This window comes from Lynx rufus, unplaced genomic scaffold, assembly GCF_022079265.1.
Source record: "Lynx rufus isolate CCGP_SWC_20201006 ecotype Redwood Valley unplaced genomic scaffold, mLynRuf1.p SCAF_7, whole genome shotgun sequence".
In the NCBI taxonomy this organism is placed as follows: domain Eukaryota; kingdom Metazoa; phylum Chordata; class Mammalia; order Carnivora; family Felidae; genus Lynx; species Lynx rufus.
In genome coordinates this window covers 37,488,529-37,506,152 of record NW_025814889.1, presented here as the reverse complement: position 1 = coordinate 37,506,152, position 17,624 = coordinate 37,488,529, and the positions used below count along the sequence as shown (strand labels likewise).

Genomic DNA, 17,624 nt, shown 5'->3' with positions numbered 1-17,624 from the left:
TCCTGTTGTATTCAGGCTAAACTCTGAAACCCTCTTGTGACTCACAGAGCTCTGTCTGGTGAAACCCCTGCCTGCCTCTCTAGCCCCATAGCCTGCCACTCTCCATTGTCCCCTTTCCTCTCTGCATTGCAGACTCATTGACCTTTCTAGGTCCTTGGAAGTTCTTTCCTACCACAGGGCCTTGGCATATGCTTTCCCCCCTCTGCCTGAAAGCTCCCCCACCCCTCCCTTTCCCTTGGTCAGCTCCTCATCATTCAGGTCTCAGCTCAATGTCATGTCCGTAAAGGGGCCTTTCCAAAATATGAAATACATCTTTTGTCCTCTCACGGAAGCCTGTCCTTTACCTACATAGGATTCGCCACAATTACAATGAAATGATTATTTTTGACTCTGTGTATAATGTTTCTCTCTCACCAGGATAGGGTCTGTGTTTGTGTTGTTTGCCACTTACACCAGGTCCCAAGCACAGCGTCTTGCATACAGGAGGAAATGCATGTTTGTTGGAAAGAAGGAAGGAAGGAAGGAAGGAAGGAAGGAAGGAAGGAAGGAAAGAAGGAAGGAAGGAAGGAAAGAAGGGAGGGAGGGAGGGAGGGGAGAAAGAAAAAAGTCACCACCAGGGGCCAGAGAAAGCACCAGAGAGGGGAAGGGGGAAGAAAGGGGGTTGGGGATTGCTCCCTGCTGTGGCTTCTGGGTGCCCAGGCCAGCTCTGAAACTGAGAGATGGCCTCACAGCTTCTGTGCTGACTGCCAATAGTGAAGTGACTCCCAGCACGTGACTGTGACCATGATGGTGCCCAGTTGTCCCTCCCCTTGGCCCCCCACTGGCTCCAGCCAGGCATCAGGGTAAGACAGCTGCCCCCAGGGCATTAACACTAGATGGGGAAGGAGGCAGGCTTGCCTGGCCCAGGAGATGCCAGCAAGGCATGTGATGTGTGCAGCTCCCCCTGCAGGGGCAGCTCTTTTGTGAGCTGGTTTCTTCACATGGAATACAAAATAACAGGATAATGGTTAATATCGCACAGGATGGAGAGAGAAGATGAAGTCAGGGTGCACTTAGTGACAATTCTCAGTAACATGAGCACAGAGGGCGCTTCCCCCCGCTAGTGTTGGACCCCCGTTGAAGTGGAGACGGCCCCCTGGGGGAAGAGGCCTCACAAGAGCAGGAAGCCTGGCGCAAGCCCCTTTGTGGTCTCAGTTTCACCTTCTACAAAATGGGGAGATTATACACCAGAAAAGACCACCCAGAAACATGTGATGTTTTTCACCTTAAAGATGATCAAAGAGGGACTAATGTCCTTGGCTGTCCTGGGTGGAGGCCACAGGGTGGATTTGGAAAACTGTCAAACAATCTGCTCCCCACCACAATTCCAGGGTGGCAAAGAAGGATGGGGAAGAGGAGATTTTACGTACTGGTAGACACAACAAAATAAGAGAAGCCGTGGGCGGGGGGGGGGGGGCGTGGAGCCTGGATGGCTCAGTCGATTGAGCGCCTGACTTAGGCTCAGGTCATGATCTCAAGGTCTGTGGGTTAGAGCCCCGCGTCGGGCTCTGGGCTGATGGCTCAGAGCCTGGAGCCTGCTTCCAATTCTGTGTCTCCCTCTCTCTCTGCCCCTCCCCCACTCGCACTCTGTCTCTCTCTGTCTCAAAAATAAAATAAACATTAAAAAAATAATAATAAGAGAAGCCGTGGGAAAGAGTGAGAGAAGAGGAGCAGGGAGTGGGTCACAGTGCAGCCTGGGCTTGTACCTCGGGAGAGAAAAGAGAATCAGGCTGAGTGGAGGAGCAAAAGAGTTGTGGATGATGGCAGGATGGCAGAGGCCCCTGAGGTGAGGGGCTGCCGGGACAGGCCTGTCAGGAGAGAGCACAGCCTCAGCCCAGACCACAGGCCCCACCAGGAAGGTATACAGTGGTTCGCTGGGAGGAGGGAGAGAAGCAGTCGGTCATCGGTCATTGCCAGCTCTATTCCAAAGCCAGCCAGAAATGGCGCTGTGGCCACCTGCTGTCTGGGAGCCCTCTGCTCTGCTTCTGGACCCTTCTCAGAGAGCGGGAGCAGTCCTGAGAGGTCACCTGGCCCAAAGCCCAACTCTACAGAGAGGAAGGCATTTGTTTCCTTGGAGACAGTAGTGCCCTGCCGTCACTCAACACAGCTCCTTCCCTCCTGTCTGCGGGTTTTGCAGAACACATTCAGATTTGTTCCCCAGGATCTGAGAGCCCCAGGACACTGCCCGCATTGAACACTGATGCCCCAAGCTGGCAACTGCAGGGAGTAAGGCGGGAATACATGTGTGTGTCCACGTGTGTGTGGAGGGGGCGCGGCATCCGTCTCCACCTTTTTCCTCCCTGACCGCTCTGCAGAAGCAGCCTCTGAGAGCCTGACAGGGACACACGAGTGCCCCTGAGCTGCTGCCCTGGTGGCCTGTGAGTTGCTGGACTCACTTTGCAAAGGCTCCACCTGGGCTGGACCCACCTCCTACCCTTGCACTCAGCTCAGCTACTGGCTTTCAGTTCTTAAGAATCGCCTGGAGAGCTTGTGAAGAATGCGGATTCCCAGGCTCCGCCTCTACATATTCGAGTGGGTAGATCTGGGGTGGGGCTCAGGGAGCTGCATTTTAACAAGCCACTTCGCAACTCTCACAGGGGGTCTTTGAGGATGTGGGGTGTAGACTCTCAGCCCCACGGCCCAGGCATCCTCCCATGAAGTCCTTCCCGCCCCGCCCCCCGTGGCCGGTGACTGATTCACTCAGCACTCCCCAGTCTGTGCGCTGGCGTTTCCACCTGGCTGAGTCTCAGGCTCTGGGCTCATTACTGGAGCTTTTAGCCGCAGCCCCGAGCAAGCCAGCGAGCGAACGCGCGTGCGGGCTGCGTGTCACCTGAGCGAAGGCCTGGAAACTAGGCCATCGTGCTTGGCCGAGCAGATCCTACTTTCTCCCAGCTACCCCTCTGCCTCCTTTGGCGGCCCCCACCGCGGTGCCCAGGCTTCAGGCGGTCACACCCTTGGAGCACTGGGGCAGGGGGCACAGGACAGAGACTCTGAGGGATATGGAGGCCAGGTAGGGGTGCGGTGGACAGGCTGATGGGGCGAGTCCTGGGCAGCAGCTGGATGCCAGGCTGGGGGGCCGGGGGCCATCCTGGGGTCCTCTGGGCTTGGCCAGCCTGGGGCCCACTGCCCTCCCCCTGGGCCTTGACGAGTTAGGCGGGGGCCAGGATGAGCGGGTGGGGCCCCTCTGCTCCATACCCAGCAACACCCACCCCTGTCCAGTCTGTGGTACTGTCCTCCACACCCATCTCCTGTCCTTTTCCACCTCTCTCTCCTCTCTCTGTCTCTGTCTCTCCCCTCATCTCTGTTTGTCTCTTGTTCTCTGTCTCCGTCTCCCCCATTTTGTGGATCTTTCTCTCTCCTCTTTGCCTCCTTGCCTCTCCTTTTCTGTCTCTCTTGCCTTCTCTCTCTGTCCCTGTTCTCTTGGTCTTTCTGACCTGACTCTGTATCCTCTGTGTCTCTCACTGCCTCTACGTCTGTCTCCTCCCTCCCTATTCTTGCTTCCCCGGCTCTAGCTCTGGTCCCCTTGCTGCAGAACCACACTGGTTCACCTCCTCTGACAGCCTCGCTGTCTGGGTCCGTCATGCACGATTCATAACTCCTGGCTGTGCTGGGCTAGGGGATACATGGGTGTGGGCCCCATGATGCTGCTCCTGAGGTTCACTTGCCAGCCTGGGAATGCTCAGGGAGGACGACAAGAACTGCTGAAAAATCAGAGTGGCCTCTCCCCAGGCTGGACCCGGGGGCTGCTACCACCAGTTTCCGTCTCAAACACCCAGACACTGACATTGCCACTTGTCATACTTGGGCCACATTCTTGCCTTGGCCTCCCCAGTGCCACCCTCTCTCTCACTATCCAGGCAGATAAATCTGAGAGAAGGCTGGGCTTGACTATGAGGAGGATGGGCTCCCAGCCTGAAGATGGCCATCTCCCCTGTGGGAGCCAAGAGGGGACTCCTAGCCTCCCCTTTCTAGAAGTCTCAGTGATGCTCTCTCCTCTCTGTTCCCCCCTGAAAGGGGCCACCAGGCCCCTGACCACTGTTGTGTGGCTGTCTCCCATTGCTTCCTTCTAAAAACTGACACCAGAGCCAGGGTTGAGTCAGGATCTCTGAGTCTCCTAGGTGGTGGGCCTTGCACAGGCGCTGGCATCACGGAGGAAGTGGGTCCTGCTTAGGGCTCGTCCCTCTGCTCACACGGTCACTGGGCAAATGTTCCCTGAGTCCCCCAGTATGCTGGGCACCAAGCCACACACTGGGCTCGAGCCCAGAGTTTGCCCCGCCTTTTTGGGCAGGAAGGCAGGCAGCGACCAGGCTGTGACCCTGTGGCAGTGGTGGCCGGGGCTGTGGAAGCAGAGGGGCTGCTGACCCCAGCAGGCATTGTGGTGCTGGGCATGAAACGACCAGGAGAGAGGAGGCTGGACCACAGCACGGGTGCAGAAAGGGGGGAAGTCGGCTCTGGGAGCCTGGTGGCACATGGGAGCGTCTGCAGTTCTCAGGCACATCAGGGCTGCTGCTTGGCCAGACCTGGATCCCTGCCCGCTGCTCATGGCCCTGGGGACAGGCCACCCCAAAGGAGGGCAAGGCAGCAGGAGAACAGGAGGGGCCCTGGGAGGAATGACACTGCCTCGTAGGGGTGACTGGAACCACGTCCCCACCTCCATTTCCCCAGGCACTGCAGGGAGACATTCAGATGCAAACTCTCCAGGGCTAGATAGAGGTGGCATTTCAGAGATAGAAGGGCCCTTGGGGAGCAGGACTCTGACCTCTTTCCTCCTCAGAAAAAGAAACCAAGGCTCTAAAAGATGAGTCTTCACCAAAAGACACAAAAAATTCAGTGGTAAGCCCAGGCTCAGAACCCGGCCGTGTTTGTCACACTGTTCCCCTCCCACATTAGGCTGATTTGTCATTTACTCTTCAGAGGCCACAGCTTCCCTGAGAGCTCAGGGCTCCTTGGCTGCAAGGGAGCTTAGGATGAGCTCACTCCTTTCCCATCTGGCCTGAGGCAGACCCCGAGGGGTGGTACGGGAGGAGGGGTCCGTCACCTGGAAGCCCAAATGGGCACGAGAAACTAGGCTCCTAACAGGACAGGAGCAGATAAGTAAATTGCACTTACTCCTATTTCAAACCTTTGCCTGACTCTGAGACCCTCTGAGGCTGAGAGGAGACGAGCTGGGAGCTAGAGGTGGAAGATCAGCCTCCTTCTGGCTGTGTGGCTCTGGATAGCCCCCCTGGCCTCTCTGGGTCTCAGGCTCTTAGCTATGGAGACAGCAGTCAGCCATCTGCCTCCCAGGGCTCTTGTGCTGGAGGAAAGATGGTGTAAGGGAGGGTCCTCTTAGGTTACCAGAGGGAGAATCCTGGCCACCAGGGTGGGTGGTCCAGTGGGAGAGGGGGCTACACCTTGCACTCTACTCCTCAGCTGCCTCTAGCTGAGAGAGGATTAGGGGCTGACCTCTTCTCAAGAACCCCCCCTCCCGACCTGCCCTCAGCTGTGTGGTGGACGAGATGGACTTCTCCAGCATGGAGCTGGACGAGGCCCTGCGGAAGTTCCAGGCCCACATCCGCGTGCAGGGGGAAGCCCAGAAGGTAGAGCGACTCATAGAGGCCTTCAGGTAGGACCCCCATCCCCGCTTCCCTCACACAGCCCTCAAAACACACGCCTGGGATGTGGGGCACCAGAGATGCTGGGGGGTCCGTCTGGGGCTGGGAGAAGCCCTCCTGGTGGGGCGGGAAGGGTGGGGGGCTGGCTGCAGAGGAGGGAAGGAAAGAAAAGGGACAGGAGCCCTTGAGCTCTCTAGGCTTAGAGCAGCGCCGGGGCCCTCCAGGTAGACAGGGTGCATCCCACCCATCCCCATGGACCAGCAAGTCTTTGGTGAGCATCTGGGTGCGGTGACAGGCTCCATGGCTGTGTGACACCGGGTCCTGTCCCCTCAGTGGGGAAGAGGGCCAGGCTACAGGGACCCGATGCCCTCAGAGAAGTGGCATCTGTCCCCCCCACAGCCCCCCACTTCTGGAGCCCAGGGAAGGGGGAGAAGGGCCTCAGCACCCCGCTTGTGTCCCCACCGCAGCCAGCGCTACTGCATGTGCAACCCCGAGGTGGTGCAGCAGTTCCACAACCCCGACACCATCTTCATCCTCGCCTTTGCCATCATCCTCCTCAACACCGACATGTACAGCCCCAACATCAAGCCCGACCGGAAGATGATGCTAGAGGACTTTATCCGAAACCTGAGAGGTAAGGAGGACGGGGAGGAGGGCCGAGGCCGCTGCTCAGGCTCCGTTCTATTCAGTGTGAATTCTGTGTCTGAGCTGACTGTAGATTATCACCCTAGCAGCCAGGGGCACTGGACACTGCTCTGTGGTCCCAGTCACACACAGCCATCTGGAAAAGTTGCTTGCATGCCAGGCATTGGGGGAGTTTCCAGGAGTCATGGCCACTGCCCTACATCAACCAGCAAGGGCCCCTGGGCAATGCCCCTTGCCCTCCGTGGAACGTCCTCCACTGGTTGACTTCTAGGCCCCGGCCACACAGCTGGCGCCTATGTGTGCCAGCCCTTCCCACCGCACGACAGACGGAGGCTTTTAGGTCTTGGGTCCATGGACATCAGCCTTGCAGATAATTTCATGGCACCCAGCAGCCAAGTCCTTCTCTAAATGACATAGTGCACCACCTAGCAGGGATCAGAGCTAAACTGGCAGGATGTGATGTGTGCTCAACTCACTGGCTTTTTTTCTTCTTTAGCACTTAAGGAATCGAAGCTATACATGCACATCATTTAATAAAGTCAAATCATTCTACACGGCTTGCTACAAAAAAAATTAGTCCCTGCCCCTGTCGCCACTCTTCTGCCACTCTCAACGTTCTTTTTGCCATTTATCGTGTTTCTTCTATATCGCGAAACCACGTGCTTCTTCTTCCTTTTTTTTTTTTTTTGTTCTTATTCTTTTTTTTAAATTGCTATGAAAGCAAACTGTAAGGTGTACAAATCTGAAAGCATGATGAAGTTTATGTTCATATGCATGTGTGATCACAGCCGGCTCTCGTTCCAGATCATTCCCCTGGCCCCAGAACATCCTTTCATGTCCCGGCCCAGTCAGTGCCCCTGTCAGAATGCCAAGGCTCCTGACCTTCCGTCCCCATTGACTAGCTGTGTAGCTCTTGAATTTAATATAGATGGGATGAAATAGTATCTATACTTTGCTTTCTTTTATACCCTGCTACTTGTTCATTTTTAAAAATGTTGAGCATTATCTATTAATTTATATCTTAATCCATTCAGGTTGCTATAACAAAATACTACTGGCTGGGTAGCTTATAAACAGACATGTGTTTCTCACAGTTCTGGAGGCCAGGAAGCCCGAGATGAAGGTTCTGGCAGATTTGGTGTCTGGTGAGAGCCCTCTTCCTGGTTCCGGCTGGGGCTTTCTCGCAGTGCACTCGCCTGGTGGAAGGGGTGGGCTCTGTGAGGTCCTTTTTACATGGCACTGACCCCATTCACGGGGACTCCACCTTTATAACTTGGTTTCTAAAGGCCCCACCTCCTAATACTATCAGTTTTGGGAGCTAGGATTTCAGCATATGAAAGGGGGAAGGGAAACACAGACATTCAGACCATAGCAATTTCATAGAACATGAGCATTAGCCCTCTTTGATCCACCTTCCCCAACCCACCCCCACTAAAACTACCCTGAATCCCCATGATCTTCTTACAGCTGTAGCATTCTTTTTGTGACGTCAGTGTTTATGGTATTAAGACTAGGTAAACACAGTTCAAAGCTGAGTCTTGAAGTATAGCATGATTACAAACCCTTTCTATTTCTCCTTTCCATGGAGTGAATATTGTGTTCTTTTCCCATTTGCTCAACTCTCTACATACCTGCCACTAATTTATCTCCAAACTCCCCAACCTAAGTGTCAAGTTCCTCTCTGCACGTGGAACACGAAGAGGTATTCTTCTTGGGGTCTCTCTCCCAAGAGCCTCTAGTCTCTGCTCCTATCTGGACAGGTGGCTGGGCCAGCTGCATGCAGTCACCTAGGATTCCCTCCACCATCATCCGGGCACCTCCTTTGTCTTGTTCCTGTGTTCGGTTCCTGTATCCTAGATTTCATAGCTGGCTCATTTTTAGTTTTCTTCCATACGAAAGGTACATTGGCCACAAATTTTTGAGAACTTGTGTGTCTGGATATTTGTTTTCTACCTTCACTCTTTTTTTTTTTTTAATTTTTTTTTTCAACGTTTATTTATTTTTGGGACAGAGAGAGACAAAGCATGAACGGGGGAGGGGCAGAGAGAGAGGGAGACACAGAATCGGAAACAGGCTCCAGGCTCTGAGCCATCAGCCCAGAGCCTGACGCGGGGCTCGAACTCACGGACTGCGAGATCGTGACCTGGTTGAAGTCGGACGCTTAACCGACTGCGCCACCCAGGCGCCCCTCTACCTTCACTCTTGATTGGGAGTTTGGCTGGGCATAGAATTCCAGATTGGAAACACTGAACTCAAAATTTTGAGGGCATTGCTCCATTGTCTTTTAATGGACAGTGCTACTCTGCCATTCCAATTCCTCACCTTTTGCATATTATTTCTCTCTCTCTCTCTCTCTCTCTCTGAAAATGTACAGGCTCTTCTCTTTCTCCTTTGTCTTCTAAATTTTCCTGATGTTTCGCCTCATTATGGTTCTTTTTAAAATTGAAGTATAATTGATGTCCTATTAGTTTCAGGTGTACGTCATAGTGATTTGATATTTTTATACATTGGGAAATGGTCCCCATGATAAGTCTGGTTACCATCTGTCACCATACAAACTTATTACGGTATTATTGACTGTATTTCCTGTGCTGTACATTATATCCCCATGACTCAATTTATTTTATAATTGGAAGCTTGTACCTCTTAATCCCCTTCATTTATTTTGCCCACCCCCAACCTGCCTCCCCTCCGGCAACCAACAGTTTGTTCTCTGTATTTATGAGTCTGTTTCTATTTTGTTTTGTCCATTTGTTTTGCATTTAGATTCCACATATAAGTGAAGTCATACTGTGTTTTTCTTTCTGAGTTGTTTCACTTAGCATAGTACCCTCTAGCTCCATCCATGTTGTTGTAAATGGCAAGATTTCATTCTCTTTTATGACTAATATTCCATTATACACACACACACACACACACACACACACACACACCTTCTTTATCCATCATCTCTCAATACACACATAGGTTTCTTCCATCTCTTGGCTGTTGTAAGTAATGCTACAGTGAACATGAGGGTGCAGATATCATCTTCTCTGTACTGTCTTTCTGGCACTCATGTAATTCAGATGTTAGATCTCCTGGTTTGATGTTCTAATTTTTACAGTTTTCTATTTTCCATATTCGTCTTCTGGTTGGACTTTCTTGAAGATGTCCCTTGGCTTTATCTTGCAAGTTTCCTACAAATTTTTTCATTTCTGCTGTCATATTTTTCATTTTTAATAACTCTTTTCTTCTGTAAATATTCCCCTTTTATAGCATTTTAGTCTTGTTTTGTAGATGCAACTATCTTCTCATGTATCTCTGATGGTATCTGTTTGTTTTGGTTACTCCCTACTTGCCTCTATTTCTTCTGGCTTCCTTTTTCTGTTTTTCCCATACTTCTTTCTCTCTTGTGTTATAGACTTTCCATATATACTTGATGAAACTTGATTGTTCTCAAATATTTAAGAGTGAGCTAAAAGGCTGATTAAAAACTCTGTGAGTATGGGTGGGGGGTTCTGAGTGGTGGGCTTTTTCATAGGGTGATTAAATTGAGCTGTTTCATTGGGACACCCTTACTGCAGTATCTTCAGATTTTTCTCTTGTGCTGGTTGATTCCCCAGAAGAGAAATGTCCGATCTGTTGACCAGAGGGTATGAGTCTGGCTGCCAATATTCTAAGATCTTTTGGGTAAGAAGGATTGAGAGGGTCTCTTAATACATAGACATCAACTCCATGCTCCAGTTTTCAGCACAGACTCCCACCTTGGACTGGGCTTGGGTGCCCCCACCCCAGAGTTCCTGGTTCACCTCTTCTAGAGGACTGACCTTCAGTCTGCTGCTGAAGCAGAGGAAGGGACAGGGAGATCTAAATCCTTTTTAGACTGATTATCAACCTGTTTTCCTGTTTCCAGCCTGACCTCACCTCCACTAAAAGTGGGATTCCTGTTGCCACCCATTCCAGAGCCCTTTGGTGGTTCTGTGGTGTGCTGAATAGCTTGTAACTTCTCGGCCGGCTTCAATTTCCACTTTCTCAGGATTGCTCATGCATCCACTTTCCAGGTCATATGGTGCCCTTGTTTCTTCCCCCATTCTCTTTCTCTTTGTGTGTATATGCCTCTTTAAAAAATTCCCTTTGACCAGAATATTCAGAAGGAGCAAAGGTGTGCAACCTGCCATTTCGGCTGGGAGCCTCTGTGTGTTCAGTCCTGGTCCCTGCTCTTTCTTGCCCCCAGCCTGATGTCTTTTAGGCCCCCAGGGGTGCTGCATGGGCTAATTTGCCTGACTTGAAGAACCAAGATCAGATGTGGAAGAAATGGGATTGATACAAAGAGTTGCTCATAGAAGGTATAATGTCCTCTCACTAGGTAGGAAATCTCCTTTGAGGACACTTGCCAAAGTTGCTTTATTTTGAATGTTTCTGTCTTATAGGAGAAGCATATAGTCATTAAAAAAAGATTTAGGAAAGGTAGAATGAAGAAATTTTTTATGGCTTCTCTTTCTACTTCCCAAAGAATTTGTTTCCAAGTCAGTATTTTTTGTTCCTGGAGTCTTATTACTATGAAGTAAGAGATGGGAGTAGAGTGTCCTTACCTGCATTGCTACAGGGGGCTGTCCGGCTCCTCTTCACCTAACATGTAACCACCACCACCTCCCCACGCTCCCAGTGAGGGAAGAATCTTGTCACACATTCTTAGTTAACAACTAATCAGGGGTGGGGATTAGGTGTGAGAGGGAGGAGATCCAAGAGAGAATAAGACAGAACATCAGCTGGGCACCTGGGTGGTTCAGTCAGTTAAGCATGCAACTCTTGGTTTTGGCTCAGGTCATGGTCTCACCGTTCATGAGTTCAAGCCCCATGTTGGGGTCTGCGCTGTCAGTGTAGAGCCTGCTTGAGATTCTCTCTTTCTCAAAATAGATTTTTTAAAAAAACTTAAAAAAAAAAGACAATATCAGCCTTCAAGTTGTTCTCATGGGGGACAGGGAGTGGGGTGGGGGTAGAAAAATACACAGAGCACAAGAAGAACTACAGAAGTGAGGCCCTGAGTGGGAACATGGAGGCTGTATTTGAGGATGAGGAAAGAGACCAGGGAGGTGAGAGTGGATGTTCTGGTTATGGAACAGCAGGAGATGAGACTGCAAATGTGTGTTGGGACCATATTGTAGTAGTTCTGGTGCCTGGCTAAGGAGTCTGTCTTTAATTCAGTGGGGCTGGGAAGCCAGTCACTGAAGGTTTTGCAACAGGGACAGGGCAAAATCAAGGCCACCCCTGCGGAACATCAGCCTGGTGGGGGCTTCCCCTCTCTGGCTGCAGGCCTCTGACACATCCGTCCTCCGCCTCCTTCGCCTCCCCTTCCCTTGCCATGTTGATAGGTGTGGATGACGGCGCCGACATCCCCAGGGAGCTGGTGGTGGGCATCTATGAAAGGATACAACAGAAGGAGCTCAAGTCCAATGAGGACCACGTCACGTATGTCACCAAGGTGGAGAAGTCCATTGTGGGCATGAAGACGGTAAGTGCCCACCACAGAACAGCACTCACCCCGTGGGAGCCACTTCCTCTCCCATGGCTGCCAGGCGCCCCCCATCTCGCACCTGCCTTTGTCTCAAGACCAGCTGACATCTCCTCCCAATCTCCTCCTTCCCTTTCAGAAACACTTTTCCATTATTTGCTCACTTCATAGTAATTGAGTCCTTACTCTGTGCCATACACTGCACCCTCCGTTTTCCCTTACCTCACTTCCTCAGTGCTACCAGCTATGGCAGCAGAGAGGCTGAGGTGAGATGTTGGGAAAGGCTGCCCAGTGGTCTAGGGTTGAAGCATCTGGATGGCCAGATGGGGAGACTTAGGATGGGATGGATACTGGGCTTTCCTGGATGGTCCTACTGAATAGAAGACAGGAAAGAGGCTGAAGTAGGCTCTAGACTGTGGTAAGCCACTGGTGTGCCCCTTAGTTGTGACCTGTGTCGCAGGCAATATGGTCCATGTTGGCAATGATTCTCTGTAGTTTACTACTCATATGTCAGCAGAGACTCTTCATGCCATAAACTGAAAGCATGTAGAGTGGGTTCTGGTATTTGTCTCCAGTTTCTCCTCCCTAAATTGCTGACCTAAGAAGCAGTCTGAGGATGTCGTCTGAGCTCTACACTGAGCTCCTCTCTGCAGGGATGGCCCTTTTCTGCCCAGAGCCTTTCTTGCCGAGGCCTGCAGTAGATTGTTTTACACGCGGCAGATTTGAGGTATCCCTGCAGTCCCCTCCCTCTTGCACACTTGCATTTGGGTGTGCAGTAGAGAAAGGGACAAAGGGGCCACCTTGCAGGCTGCAGCCTGGGTCATGGGGGTTGACAGCAACCAAATTTGACCAATCTGGAAGCTCTTTTCAATTTCCATTCCCCGTGCCTTCATCTCACTTACTCCAGCATGATGAACCCTTCTCCCCAAGCCTTGCTCCCCAAGAAGCATGACAAGGGAAGAGCCCCGGTGAGGCGAGAGGACGTTTAGGGTCAAGTTCAGGCCTTGCAGTAGAAACCTTGGCCTCCATCTGCTTTCCCGGAAAGTGGGTGCTATGGGGTGGGGAGGACTGTGAGCTCCAGGGCTCCTCCCCTAAGTTCCTGCTTCCACCAAAGGTGCTGTCGGTGCCCCACCGCCGCCTGGTCTGCTGCAGCCGGCTCTTTGAGGTGACAGATGTCAACAAGCTGCAGAAGCAGGCCGCGCATCAGAGGGAGGTGTTCCTCTTCAACGACCTGCTGGTGGTGAGTACACGGGCCAGGCCGGGGCCACCTGCTGCCCAGCTCAGCCTTAGCCCTGACCCCAGAGAGGGGCGGGGAGGGCCTCAGAGACTTCACTCAGAATGCCACAGTTAGGGGCTGATTCCTCTTGCATGACACTGTCCCATCATGGGGGGTGAGGTTGCTTAGCCACATAGGGCTGCTTTGTAAGTTATGAAGCTGAGGCTCAGAGAGGTCAAGTGATTTGTTTATGGTTCCACAGTCATGGTGGGAATGAACCAGATCACAGATCATGAGCCTCTCCCACAGTATAAGAAACCTGGAGCGGGACAGGACAGGGATGTGCTTCTCGTCCCACAGCCAGTGGGGGATGGTGGGCCTGAGCGGGGCCTGCGCTGCCTGGGGCCCAGGGGATGCGTGCATGTGTGTGTATGTGCACGTGTGTGCGTGCATGTCTGTGGCGTACTCATTCTTTGTTCTTTGGAATAGGTATCCATTCCACAATATTTAATGAGGGTCAACTATGTACCGGGCATTTTTGTAAGTGCTGGGAAACAGCGGTGAACATGATCGGGTCTCTGTCTTTCCCTTGTCTCCCACATCCTCTCTATCCATGAGTCATGGTGGCACTATCTCTAAAATTATCCCACATCTAACCATCCCCCCCTGAGCTCCACCTTGCACAGAGCAGCAGAGTGATCCTTCCAGAGTACAAATGGGGCCTCATATCTGCCATGTTTCCCATGCCAGGCAAAGGAAGCCCGCACCCCCCACTTGGAGGCCTCCTGGATCTCTGACCTCCCCTCCCCACCCTCCACTCCACCGCTTGCCTGCGCTGGCACCTTGGTCTCGAGAGCTGAGTCCCAAGGCCCAGGCTCCTTCCATCTCAGACCTTTGTTCTTGCCACCACCCTGCCAGACTTTGCCCAGCCACCTCCCTGTCTTCATTCAGGTCTCAATTCAAACATCACCTCCTCCCAGAGGCCCTCCCTGTGCACCTCGAAAGGTAGCCTGCCCAGTCACCTTCTATTCCTTCCCTATTTCATTCTCTTCAAAACACTTGTCAGTTTCTGGAATTACCTTATTTATTCCTTCACTTTGGTTTTCTTCTGCTTATTATGCTTTATGGATCAATCCATTGGTTTACCCCCTGACCGGTCTTGCTCCGCAGCTCTGTTAGGCACTCTGGGGGCACGGCTCTCTCTGGCTTCTGCGCTCCTGTGCCTCCAGGGCCCAGCTGGGAGAAGGTGCTGAAGAAGTGTTTAAGTACTGAGCAACTGGCTAAGTTTCCATTTTAGTTGGGGAGGGAGATAGGAAATAATGAAGGAAACAAATAAACCAGATAGTATCAAATTGGGAAAAAGGTGGTGTGAAGACGATGAAACCCAATGACGGGATAGGGAGGAAGGAGGGGCTGGGGTTAGGGCCAATGTGGTTTGGTTTGTTTTTGTTTGTTCCATGGGCTGCTCAAGGAGATCTCTAAGCAGGCGGCATCTGAGTTCAGATCTAAGTAATGAGAGCAATCCAGCCATGCAGAGAGCCGCAGGGAGAGGTGCGGAATGGGGATAGCATGTGCAAAGGGCCTGCAGCAGGACCAAGCTGGCCCTATTCAGGCCACGGAAAGGATGACAGCAGGGCTTGAACATGAAGCCAGAGTGAGGCAGGGACCAGATGGGGAGAGGCGGGCAATGTGCACTTCTAAGTGCAGTGGGAACAGCCACTGAGGGGTTTTATGCAATACAAGAAACCCCATATTGTGATACGGTATGTGTATTTATATACCTGTTATATGTGTGTGTGTGTGTGTGTGTGTGTGTACATATGCGTGGATGTCAACGTGTGAATGTACCCTAAGTATATAAGCGTGCACGTGTGTTCATGTTTCTTTTTGTGTGTGTGCTCACCTGTGTCCCTGTGTGCTCGTGGGCCTGCGTGTGCACACATGTGTGTACACGCTCAGTGCATGTCTGTCTCCCTCTCTTGAACAGATTCTCAAACTTTGCCCGAAGAAGAAGAGCTCCTCCACATACACGTTCTGCAAGTCAGTGGGCCTGCTGGGCATGGGGTTCCACCTCTTTGAGAATGAATGTGAGTCTCCCTCGGCCCCGGAGATGTGGCCAAGGGTATTGGGGAGAAGTTGGAGGCTGCAGGGAGGGGGAAGGGGGCAAGCACCCCAAAAGCCCCGTCCAACTCTCCACACTGAGCCGGCTCCCGCCTCGCTCACTGCTGCTCACGGCCATGGGGGCCTGGGGTCTGCTTTCCAGATTACTCTCATGGCATCACCCTGGTGACCCCACTTTCGGGCTCTGAGAAGAAGCAGGTGCTGCATTTCTGTGCCCTGGGCTCGGACGAGATGCAGAAGTTTGTGGAGGACCTGAAGGAATCCATCGCTGAGGTGACAGAGCTGGAGCAGATCCGGATAGAGTGTAAGAATGTGGTGGCCGGGTGGGCGGGCGGGCGGGCTCAGGGTCAGTGGGGAACACAGGCTGCTTGCGGCACAAGTCTGACTCCTCGCCCCACTGTGGAGCGAGTGTGGGGTGAGCCAAGGACGCTCCTGCCATCCCGAGGCCACCCCGGCCCCACTGCACCATCACAGTTAAAGCGAGGTGCACATGCTCCGGTGGGGCTGTGGGGGTGTCCCCTGGAACAGGGGACTCTGTGGTGTTTGAGCAACACATCCAAGCCAGCCGACCAAGGCAAGGAGGCAAGCCCAAAAGGCCTGGGGACCCAGGTGCTTCTCTTCCCACTGAACTGCCTTGTACAGCCCCTACCCCTGGATCCAGTCACATTCACGCATTACATCTGGTTGTGTCATTTTCCTTAATCTCTTTTAATCTAGAATCATAGTCCCCCCGACTTTGTTTTTTCATGCAATGGTCTTTTTGAAGAGTCCAGCCTGGTTTTCTGACTATCCCTCGCCTAGGAGTTGTCTTTTTTTTCCCCTAAGGAATGCCTTGATTCTTGATTGTTCCAATTCAGGCATTGTAGAAACTATGTGGGGTCTTTGTAGGTCCGGGTGGTTTGCCAGTTACTTTGTGGTTTAGGAAAAGAGCGGCAGTGGCCTGCAAGCTGTGCCCACTTGCAAGCTTTTGCTGCTTAAGCATAGATCGCCTTTATCGGGAAGTTTAGTAAGAATGGATTCAGAAACTAAACCGGAAAGTACAGACAGACTTCAGGTCTGCCTTATACGGTCACTCTGTTGGGAAGTGGTTCTAAATTAATATAAACCCATTAAGCAATAGGAAAGGCAGTGGGAGTTTTGGGAGCAAGGGACCAACATGACAGGGCAGTGCTTTTTAATCAGCGTTTTTGGAACACCTACTACATGCCAGCAGTTTGCCTACAGCATTCACAGTGAGGTCGCAAGGTAGGTGCTTGTCTGCAGTTCACAGACGAGACCCAGGGCCACTGAGGGATGTGTTTAAGGGCGTGCGTATTAGAAGTGGAGAAGGTGGCGCTTGCGTTTGAGTCTGATTCTGAGGCTCATGTACTTTCTCCTCTGAGAACGACAGAAGACGTTCCGTGTATAATATCGTCAGGAAACCGTTAAATCCGGTTGAAACAAAAACCCACCAGACCAGACCGTACAACTCGGTAACTGCTTGGGTGGTAGGGGTGTACATTCCCTTGTCTGCGCTCTGGGGGCAACCGCGAGCTCAGCAGGATAACAGACAGACTCTTCAACGGCTGGACTGGATGCTCAGAGACGCCACCTTGGCTGTTGATCTTGAACATGCTCAAGGACACACCCTCAAATGTCACTTCTGTCACTGTCAAAATGTTACAGATGGCTCTGCACAGCCCTGGGGAGGCACAGCACACCAATGGGCCCCATGCTTGCTGGAAGAGATCCCTTTTCCCCCATCAGCCCGGGAGCGGCATCCCTGTCCCTTCCAAAGTACAAAGGAGTAGACATTGCCAGAAGCAGTATATCAAGAGTGAATATCATCTCCTGCTGTCTAGAGGGCAGGGGAGCAGAGAGAGAGCCTCACGTCTGGCTGGAAGTAACAGCTGAGAAAAGATGAAGTACTGGTGAGGGAGGCAGGGAGGGAAGGAAGTAGAAAAGAAAGTGAAAACAGTAACAGCTACCATGCGTTACATGCCCGGCACTGGGCTGAATGCCAGACCTATCATATTGTTTAATCCCTGCCACAATTTTCCGTGAGGCAGGTAGGATTGTCCTCATTTTACGAATAAGGAGAGTCTAACAGAGCTTAAGGAAGCTGTCCAAGTTCACACAGTCGGTGACAAAGCAAGATTCGCACCAAGGTCCTCAGACTCTGTGCTTATAATTACGATGCTAATTTCTCCAAAGCCAAGACAGCCCTTTTCCAGGGAGGGACGACCCCCCATTCAAGATAAGTATCAAGTATTGACTGGTGGTGTACTTCAAGCAGTCAGGACAAACTGTTCTGGTTTGGAGTGTGCAGTCCAGTGTCCCTGGCTTCCTGACAACTAGAGAGACAGAAAATGGGACCCAGGAGAGCGGTCTTAATCAAAGGAACTTGAGTTATGTCTCCTGGAAAAGAGACACTGAAGGAGTGATTTAATAATCGTCAAACCTCTGAGGATGGTAACTGGCGCTTCTCTAACACCGCCGAGAGAACGAGAAGGAACAAGTTGACAGTCTAGGGAGA

General features: G+C 51.9%; 1 protein-coding gene across 1 annotated transcript in view; it reads left to right on the top strand.

The window, feature by feature from the left end:
• IQSEC3 (IQ motif and Sec7 domain ArfGEF 3) overlaps positions 1 to 17,624 on the top strand; it is a 105,235-nt gene that overhangs the window by 80,830 nt on the left and 6,781 nt on the right. Inside the window, 6 exon segments of the mRNA XM_047067193.1 lie at positions 5,522 to 5,644; positions 6,101 to 6,267; positions 11,633 to 11,772; positions 12,887 to 13,012; positions 14,976 to 15,075; positions 15,252 to 15,413. Coding sequence (XP_046923149.1) covers positions 5,522 to 5,644; positions 6,101 to 6,267; positions 11,633 to 11,772; positions 12,887 to 13,012; positions 14,976 to 15,075; positions 15,252 to 15,413 — 818 coding nt within the window.